The 10,412-nt window shown below is 41.5% G+C and overlaps 1 protein-coding gene across 1 annotated transcript; it reads right to left on the reverse strand.

The window, feature by feature from the left end:
* proza (protein Z, vitamin K-dependent plasma glycoprotein a) lies at positions 1-3,496 on the reverse strand. The gene is made up of 8 exons (XM_079564895.1): positions 3,418-3,496; positions 3,146-3,285; positions 3,039-3,063; positions 2,849-2,962; positions 2,646-2,780; positions 1,878-1,993; positions 1,422-1,539; positions 1-868 (listed from the first exon to the last, which is right to left on the reverse strand). The coding sequence occupies exons 1-8, from the start codon at positions 3,491-3,493 to the stop codon at positions 333-335; spliced, it is 1,260 nt and encodes a 419-aa protein (XP_079421021.1). The 5' UTR covers positions 3,494-3,496; the 3' UTR covers positions 1-332.
* Positions 3,497-10,412: the final 6,916 nt, after the last annotated feature.

Below are 10,412 nucleotides of genomic sequence, written 5' to 3' on the forward strand. Positions count from 1 at the left end.
TTGTGGATTTATTACAATCAGTGATAACCAGTGCAGTGTTACAGTTACAAGGTGCATATTGAGTAGTACTGTTAAATTAATGTTACATAAAAGTTATCAAAAGGAATGTTCAAAACACAAAACACATGCTGAATTATCCACAGGTTCTTGCTACTCCCAACCGTGGTTATCTGAAACATACAGTATCATGACAGTGCCCTCTTGTGGTGTATGTCAGAACATCCAGAGGAAATGGCAAGCAGCTACTGGGGATGACTAAATGGATTTCAAATTAATGATAACTGTATGATATGGCCAGGATATAAATACACATAAATAACTTCCTAATGCATTCAACGTGAGCCCATGAACTGTTGAAGCCATTCCAGATGGCGAGACACTCTCTGGAAAATGTATCCCTTGGTGCAGTCAGCTTCCACAGGCTTGGTGATGATCCCTGTGAGGAAGAAGACGTCCCGGTACAGAGTGAGCAGAGGGCTTCCGGAGCTCATACTGCAGTCCGCACTGGCCCGCTGAGACGTACAGCCCAGTTTGTTTGTCATTATCATGGGGTAGGTCTCCACGCACTTGGACAGCGTGTCATAGGCCAAGTGGTTTAGAGTGAGCGGGCCTTGGAAGGCTGTCTGATCTTCTGTTTCTTTCCACCCGGTGACCACAGCGGAGTGCTCTCCAGAAGTCAGGATGCGATCGGCAAAGTCTCGCTCCGGCAGACAAGCTGCCACGACCTCCCATTTGAAACGTATGGGGTCACTGAGCTCAATCACAGCCAGGTCGTTTTCGGGACGTCCATCCATGTAGCGAGGGTGGGGGTGGACTAAACGTACGGACAGTGTCTGCTCGCCGTCTTCAGGAGTGGTCTTGCGTTTACCTGGTTAAAAAAAAAGGACATTCTGTTTTTAAGTCCATGACACCATTTGTAATTATCCTGCAAAAGCACCAAGAGTGATATTCCTAAGAAAAGTACTATCAGGTCACCAATTTTTAGTACTGTTTCTTAGTATGATCAAAATCACATAATTTACACATTAATTTTTTTATTGCAAGTAAAATAGATTTATTATCTTATGATGTTATATTTTACTATAGCCTGTGTTTTTAGTAGTCTTTATATTGTTTTTTTTTTGTAGATTTTAACATTAATAATCGTCATCAGATATGTTTTTGTCTGGGACAAAAATCTGGGACCCCTCTTGCTGTGAGGCATGAGTGTGTTACAGTTACAAGGTGCATATTGAGTAGTACAGTTTTTGTTTGTCATGATAAAGGTCATCCAATTTGTATTGACTTTAACTAACACTCAATACACTCCAGGGACATTACAAATTACTGCTATGAAAAACACTACAGAAATGCAATTATTACACAGCAGCATTAATGATAATATTATAATATTACAATATATGAAACCACCATGTACTCACCGACCACCACTTGGAAGTCGATGTATTTCTTGGCGCATTGAGCTGAAGTCAGGACCATGTTTGATTTGAGAATTACTCCACTACAGTAACCTGCAGATTCTCCACTCTTCAGCAAAGCCTAAAACACAAAAGTGAAATCAAAATTAAATGTAAAATGCAGATAAAACGATATCGTCGACTGCTATTCATATACACTTTGTTTCTTTATGTGACAGACCGATAATCACCCAAAGGAGAAAATTCAGGTGCCCCGTGGCATAAAGTACATCCAGTTAAATCTTCTTAAAGAAGTTAAGAGAGTTAACTATACATCGTGATTGATTAAATCCATCTGGTTCTAGCTCAGAGCATGGCAGAGGCTGACCAGTAGGAGGAAGGGGTCAAAGGGATTGTCAAAGGCTCAAATCACGTTTGATTGTATGTCGTCATATTGCCATGTGCGACGTTTGTAATCACCTGCCAGGGACACTCAGACGATGTGCAGACCAGCCCCTGGAAGTTGTTGTTCTTGTTGCTGTTCTGTCTGTTCTCCCACTGAGTCAGGCTGCTCACTTTCCCGCATGGATTTGTAACTGAAAGGGAAAGATACCACGGTCAACATGTTATATGACAAATAACTAATGATATTTACAGCTTTTGTTTGTTAGTAAAAACACACAATTTAAAAAGTTTTTAAAAAGTATTGTAAATAATAAAGACAAATGTGCTCAACCTATTGATAAGATTCACTATTTATAAAGCAATTCCACACCAAAACAAAAATATAATAAGTTTTTTTCACTTTTTATTTTATTTATTGGTTTATTTGGTTGCGACATATATGGGTCTCATGCATGTAAACAAGTCACACCGGATCATAGCCTTGGGCTAATTTCCATCCGTCGTGCCCCATGCGCACTCCCAAACACACTCACATTCATCCTGGCCAAGTGTACATGTTTTTAGTGGTAGGGGAAACCGGAGTACCTGAGGAAACCTACGCAGACACGGAGAGAACATGCAAACTCCACACAGAAAGGACCCTGGTGGGAATCGAACCCAAGACCTTCTAGCTGTGAAGCACGAGCACTAACCTACCGTGCCATGCCTATTTGTATGATATGTGAATTGTTTTATGACTGTGTTGATGCCTCTTGTCCACGTCACTCTTATAAAAGATATTTTACATCTCAATACATTGTCACCTGGTTAAAAAAATATATATATAATAAAGTGCCAACAAACCTGCAGGTTGACACTTGTTCTTGTCAGTCGGGCTAATTGTCCATCCCTGAGCGCAAGAACATTCATAGGAGACATAACCCGGTTTACAGAACTGAAAGCAACCCATGTCTTTCTCTGTAGTGCAAATAGTCTCATCTAAAAAGAACAAGAAAATAATTAACACAAGAAAAAAGAATAATACAAAATCTGCATCTTGCGCCGACCTTTTTCGCAGTGTGCCCCAGAGAAACCGGATTTGCACACACAGTCGTAACCTCCTGCGCTGTCTGAACACAGGGCTCCATTTTGACATGGGTTGCTGACACACTGGTCTCCATCTAAACAAAAGGACTTTGCATCAAAATGAACTATTTGGAATCATTGCGCGTTTGGCATTTTCAGAACTTAACTTACCGACATAGACAGACCAAAAAATGTCCTACAAGAACAGCGAAAGATACATATTATTGTCTTATCAACAAGTCTGAGCATTAAATGACTTTAAATAACTCAGAACTCACTGTGCGATATGTGTCTTGGAAGAACCTATGGGCCTCGTCATAGTTGCATAGCTTTTCCATGCACTCTTTCTCTAAATTGGAGGGTTGGTTTCTCTTTTGACGAGAAATGACAACGTTCGCCTCATCCTTATCCAAAAACACTGAAAGAAGCAGCATTTAAGTATTGTTACACTATTTTAAAACTTTCATTTCATAGTTTGAATCAGTAGTAATTGATTGAAACATACATATCAAAAAGTGCACATGTCATGGGCAGTGCTGTTGCTTCTCACCTTTCAGGGGCGTCTGGATGGAGGCCCAGGCCCCTGCCAGTAGAAGTAGGGAGGTGGAGACAGCCAAGGAGTTCATGGTGACCTACAGCCAGGATCAGCAAGCTACCTAAAAAAATCCATCCCAAAAATATTGATACAGGGGGTACGATCATTATTCATCCTATCCCTTAGTAATACCAGTGGGCAAAGGTAGATGAGAGTAGTAAACTATTATGTGCAACTATAGTCTGTGATGCTGGTTGGCCATAATGACTTAAAGCTGGGGTACCTGATTTTCCCTGTTCAAACAGTGACATTTTTTGTTTTGGCCCAAACGTGTTTCTAGCTCTCACAGTCCCTGCTGTGTATTCAAATTGTTCAAAGAATTCAATTATATGCACATTTCACAGCCATATACAGTATTGAGTGGTGACAAAGTGAAGCAGGGGTGGCAACCCCCAAGAGAAACTTCACAAATCTAGATTAGACTTCATCCATTGCTCAGTAAAACTTTAGGTGAAGACAATACAACAAGGTCTGTTTTGCTGTGTTTGCATCATACTCTGAGGTGGCATAAATAAAGGTATTCTGCAACACCAAAAAATCAGGCACCCCAGCTTTAAATTGCATAAGACACATTAGACACATTTTTTGCTCAAACATAGTTAACACAATTATATTTAAGATTTTTGCTTAAGATTGTACCCAGCTTTCTTTAGTTTTGGCCAATTTTGTGACGTTTATATTTTCACTTCCTTATTGGATACCAACAGGAAGTGACATAGATGAAGGCAAACAATTCTAAATTGTTGCCGTGCCGACCATGTTAAGTCAATGGGAAATGAGTCAAACTGCTACGGGACGTTACCTTTATCTATGTCACATCCTGTCAGCAGCTTAAATATTAAATAACTTTTCTGCCCAACATTTCTTCATTAAAATGGCTGCTTCACTGAAATAAAATGATAATTATGCAACTGATGTTTCTAAATGAGTCATACTTTCAAAAGCATTAAAACCTGACATATGCACTTTAAGTTTGAAAGGAGCTTGTAGGAGGAGAATCCATTAGAGCAGATCAATACTGGCCTCCATGTAATTCACCCATGTTTGGGAGAGTCCTCTCAGCCACACTGGCCCGTTACTTTGTATTGAACACGATTCGTAAGCTTTCGTTCATGATTTTACACACCATTTGTCAAAATAGTATCTTTTCAAAGCCCCTTCCTCAAATAAAAGCTGCGTATCTTACATCCCATCAACCCTAGCTTCATCCGAGTAGCATTAGCGTTTGTGTGGTCACAAAACAAAGATGGCCAGAACAGCTGTTCATCGCATCTCTCTATCCGTGATGATGTAACTGGGATGGATTTGCTGTAGCAAGTCATTACTCCCCCCAAGTTTTTGTTGATTTACTGTAGAGGACGAAATTTAACAGCTAAGGCCCTGTCACAGTCATCTGAGTAACATACAGAAATACTACCGCCTAATAATAAACATTAGCAATAGCTGTGATCGCTACGCACCTCTCTGGACAAGACAGAAATACCAGTCAAGACCTTGTCCTGCGCCACAAAAACAATGTCTCAGCCTCTTCTTCTTTCACGAAGTGGAGTCTTGAGCTGCTGCTGAAGTGACAGCTTCCGAGATGATGCCTGTGTAATGTTATTGTCTTCGATTATTAAAATGTAATAGTGTTGACTGGCCGACAGAGGGCGCTTTATGACAACGTGCTGCTGGCCCTTAAATGTGCGGGGCGGTAGAAAGTTGTAGCAAAATATTTGTAAAATTAAAAGTACCCTGAATATGAACGTAAATAAATGAATCCACTTAATTTAAAAAGGGATAAGACTATCTGCTCTCCTTATTATTCACATTGTGCCCTTCATAGTTTAATTTTGGCTGTAAGAGATATGCCTTGATCAAACCAGCGCAAGTGATAATGGCAGCAGCACCTTACTGACAATTTAGATTTAGTATCCTATCAATATGTTTTAAATTGATATTTCAGGCCTCATTTCCAAATTATGCAGAGTATTGTTGATTTCTGAATTTATTTATTTTATTTTATTTTATTCATGCAGTCCTTTTATTTGAAGAGTTTAGTGGTGCTAGGCTAGTGCTAGGCTAGTGCTAGGCTAGTGCTAGGCTAGTGCTAGGCTAGTGCTAGGCTAGTGCTAGGCTAGCGCATGTCTATGGTAACTAATAGCCTAGAGTCTGACTCAAGCACAGGGCACCTGAGGCAAATCACTTATAACACCAGACTACCGATATAAATGTCTGTGTTGACTGAATATTTTTGCATTTAAAAGAATATTTTAGCAGCTTCCTGGTTGTAGCTACTCAGCGGCGGAGTGATCTGCTCGGTTATGGATCTACAGTAGTTTGTTTACCCGCAGCCAGCATTACTACACGTGGAATTCACAAAGGAGCTTTCAAATCAGATATGGTAATGTTTGGAGGACTACCCGATGATTTCGAAGAGGTTTTTAATGCAGGCTCCTAGTTATAGACATGTGCTAGCCTAGCACTAGCCTAGAACCACTAAACTCTTCAAACGACTGTATGAATTAAAATATATATGTATATCTCCAGAAATCAACAACACTCTGGATAACTATAGGAAATGAGGCCCTATGTCAAAAATCCTGAAATATCCCTTTAATATTGGTAATGAATTGGCAAGCTACAAATGAACTTTGATGACGTCCACGCGGAGCAGTAAATGGACATGCCTATGAAAATATCTGTTGATGCTTGCGTACAGTTTTTATTTAGGCACCATATTAAATGTCAACTCTTCACTGGTATGTCTCTATTTGTGAGAGAAATGCAAGCAATTTACAGACCGAGTTGTAAGCCTTGTCTCAGCTGCAGCCATGTTAAATGTTTTCATTTCCTAAATCTAATAACTGAAGAATTACACAAGCCTGTTTGGACCAGCTGGTCCCCTGGGCAGAGCAGGGGCAGGATTTGACCAGCCAGGTCCAGGGAGGGTGACCGAAAGTGTGGGGAGAGGAAGAGGAGCATGCCCTGGCTCGTCCACCTTCGCACGTCCACAGATGTATGCAAATGAGGATGTCTGTGATTTCCCTAGAGGCAGTCATTTGAAGAGTATCAGACATGATTGTACACGGTTGTGGCCGCTTGACGTCCTATTGACTGGACTGTGCTGTCAAAAAACTACTGTACAAGCCCAAAGTTCCTCTTCATCCATCACGCAGCATGAGCTATGTTTTATTCAACATCTCTGATATTGTCTCAACCCTATTGCACAGTCTCCCTCTCCTTGCTTCCCACTCGTCTCATTATTTCCTGAGAGTTTGACCTAAATTTGTTATGAAGGGGAAAGAGAGAGAGGGAGAGAGTGGTGTGGCATCACGTGTGACCCCCCTGACCCACCACTCCCTCCATCTGTTCTCCAATTTTACAGCGGCACTAAACACACAGCTAAGGCATTACCCAGCCATTCATAATTGATGCTTCCTCAGACCTGACAACTTTATGACGGATAGCACCCGCTGAAGATGCAAACCCTGGGACTCCCTGCTCCTCTTTCTCTGCCTGGCCGCCTGTTGTGGCCATTTGCCATAACACTTGTAGCTTTTGATGGCAATCTATGTGTTATGGAGCACTGTCAGTACAGCTACAGTCAGTGTATAATGATGATGTAATAGGTTAATAACATTGAGATGGCTTTAAACATCTCTAATGGTCCACTCAGACCCACTGACCTCAAAGCACACATACCTAATAAGGTTAGGCGAGCATGTACTCTCACACGTAACTAACAGTACAATAACACCCTGGCCTGGATTGGTTAAGAGGGAAATGATGCTTCCAAAATACCCCCAGTGTCTGTTGTGTGCATGGCAACACAATAATTTTCTAAGCAGCGGGGCAGGTAAGCGAGTTTGTGCGACAAGGAGCAATGATGATGTGGTGTTAAGTACTGGAGAGCCCTGTGGGTTTTTTTTCACTTCCATGTAGCTGGCCTTGAAGAATCACCTACTGCTTTTCTCCCATATGTCTCCATGATCAATGCACGTCAGCCCAGCCATATTTTATTTAACACTTAATCGCAGTGCCCCCCCGCCCTGCACCGCGCTCAGCTCATTTGTCTGGAGTTAAATACAATGTAATTTTACAGCCTTGGAAATAGGTCAGGTATCATTTAGCACGCCAGCTCTGTTCTTAATAGAATCCTTTCTTCCGAGGATGAAGGCAAGTTGAGGATCCATATGTTATGAGAGCATGAAGCAACTCCTGTCTGAAGCCATTTCTGAGACTTTTTGTCCGCCGCCTCATTCCTTTCACACAATTTCCCCCTCTCCTCCCGTCCTTCTTTTGTGCAAAACTCCTTAATCCGGCATGCCCGCAGGTCTTTGTCACAGCAGCCACATTCAACAGCTTTTGAGTGATATCACTGGAGCTGAGCGCCAGCACAGGCCCTCATGATGGACAGGAAGCAAAGTGGATGCAGGTGACAGCTCTTTTAGACGCGGCATTTGAGCGTTTAAGAAGAAATAAGAAAAATACCATGAGAGAATTTGAATGCCTTTTCTTCCCCTCTCCCACTGCAATGCAACAACACTCACATTTCTAGTGCCCATCTGTCGCAAGCAGATATGATTTTCAATATAGGCTCAAATTTTCCTCCTGGCCTTTTACGGTCATTGGCCAAGGAGTGAACTGCAAATTTTGTCAACAAGATATGCCCATCTTCGTGTTCTGAGACAAGTGTTCTTTCATTATGCACCTCCTGGTCGGATTTTGTCATCTTAATTCAAGGTTATTTAAAAAAAAAAACATTCAGCATGGTCTCAAACATTGTTCTCTTCATGATTGGATAACAACAACGGTTATATATTTGATCTAGATACTTATCATAGACTTGACGCCGTGTGAAATGACTTGTAAATGTGTCAGTGTGGGGCTAATTATCACATTTGAGCTGGATCTTCTGACAGTTCGCGCTGCATGACAACTATGACTGAGCAGCCATTTTCTAAACCTCTACTCCTCCTATACAGGCGATGTCGTTTCAGTATGTTTTACTTTGTTCTTGCAAATGGTTCTTCTGCTGGATTATGTATCGTTGCAAGATTACAAGAGGTCAATAATGAAATGCGCTGTGGGACATAAGAGCTCTGTGTTTGTCAGTCATTTACCACACAAGCAGATTTCTCAAAAGTTGTCGGTCAGCTTTACAATGCGTGTCCCATTTCATTTCTCCAAAAAAAAGCATTAATATTCAGCTATTGGGCAGATGTGTTGAGTTGCAGCAAAATATAGAAAGCAGAAAGGTTTGGAATTTATTTTTTTTTAGACATTGACAATGGGAGCCCCAGTTTTGCAATGAAAACCCCGTGACAAATCTATGTAAACGTAACACCATGACAACAAGCACCATTTCCACATCCGACCTGTTTGCAGTTCATCAATTATTCATGCATTTTCATTTGTGCACGTTTCCATGTGCCCATTTATCATTCGGAGCTGATTTGTTACGACTCTTAACTATATCACCATCTTGCACGTGAGACCAACAAAATAAGACCGTTCAGAGGTCCAAGGTCATCTGGCTCATCAGCGGTGAACTATTTGGGACAGCCATGTAGGTCGGCCTCATAAAGATCAATCCTTAGAAGGAGTTGTTTTGAGAGTATTGTTGTTCGTCCATAATAGGCTTAGGTGGGTCAGTGTCTTGTTTGAAAATGTTCTTAGATAAAGGCTCAGTTGTTTAAGTTTTTAAGCATCCCACTTAAAGGAACAGGCCACCGTTTTTCCATACTGAGATATGTTCTTACCTGAGCTTAGACGAGTTGATGCGTGCCTGTCTGGTCTTTGTGCGTGCACTCAGTCACACAAAACGACCAAAGTTGTTAGCAATTGGCCTCTCCCAACATATTCCTATAGCTCCAAACGGGGTGAAGTCCGAAGCTACCACGCTCTTCCATGGGCACAAAGACCAGACAGGTACGTATCAACTCGTCTAAGCTCAGGTAAGAACATATCTCAGTATAGTAGGTGGCCTATTCCTTTAATGCTATCTCTAAAGTATTCGCTGTAATCCATATTCTGTTACCTACTTTTTGTTTTTATGTTCCTTCCCCATCTAATTTGAGATGTGCTTCACCTTCTATTGTTCTACCTCCACTGGAAGAATTGTCCATCATTACATCGATGTATCTGTAGCTACTTGTCAGAAGCATGCAGAAGTACCTGGTGGAGATTTTAGAATACAGTGCATGATTTGGGTTGATGGAGGTAAGCGTAGCACCTGGAGGAAACCCACCCAGACACATGGCAAACATGTAAACACCACACAGAGAGGTGTCTATGGTAACTGTCAAAATGCTGATTTTTGTGTGTGTCTTGGTTTAATGCTAGTATCACTGTCATTACTGGGACAGTCCACAAAAAAACATAAACTCACAACTCACCTCCTCAGTGAATGTTTTCTAAGGTCCAAATGTTTTATATTGAAAAACATATGCTTGAAATAATGAATAATGAAGGATGTTCAACATTTGTCAATTTTTCTTTCAAAAACAGTTTCTGTCCCATTGAGTTGCGTTGGAACCAGTCCATCATCAAATTCGAGAAACTGAACGCAACCTATTGAACTCGGGACCTCTTTGCTGTGAGGAGTGCAAACTGCTGCCCCACCTGGTTTGTTTTGGGATTTACATTCTACCAACATAATCTTTCTCCTGAAGCTGTAAGGTTAAAATACCCAGGTCACAGCCGATAAGAATTTTTAACTTGGCATAGGATTGTGTCAGATTCCCTTCCCGACACAGCACGAGTGAATCAGGATTCAAATCAATTTAACCCACTGCACTAAAGCAATGCCTTGTCCGTCCCATATGTAGACCGTCTAGTGGTGTTTTCTCATCTTGTGGTCTCACGTGCTCCCAGCATCTCTCTCTCGCACACTTGTTCACCCTCTCTTGCTCACCCCTCCTCCTGTACCCCGCCTCTCCCTGAGATGCTGTGGACCGTCGCCGGCA

Source organism: Gobius niger (assembly GCF_951799975.1).
Source record: "Gobius niger genome assembly, chromosome: 10".
In the NCBI taxonomy this organism is placed as follows: domain Eukaryota; kingdom Metazoa; phylum Chordata; class Actinopteri; order Gobiiformes; family Gobiidae; genus Gobius; species Gobius niger.

Bases quoted from the DNA above. Each gene is read 5' to 3' on its own strand.
- proza (XM_079564895.1), bottom strand. From the start codon at position 3,493: ATGAACTCCTTGGCTGTCTCCACCTCCCTACTTCTACTGGCAGGGGCC. The intron at 3,064-3,145 runs GTGAGTTCTGAG...CTGTTCTTGTAG, and splicing joins TCCAAGACACATATCGCACA to GACATTTTTTGGTCTGTCTA. The intron at 869-1,421 runs GTGAGTACATGG...TTTTTTAACCAG, and splicing joins CGACTTCCAAGTGGTGGTCG to GTAAACGCAAGACCACTCCT.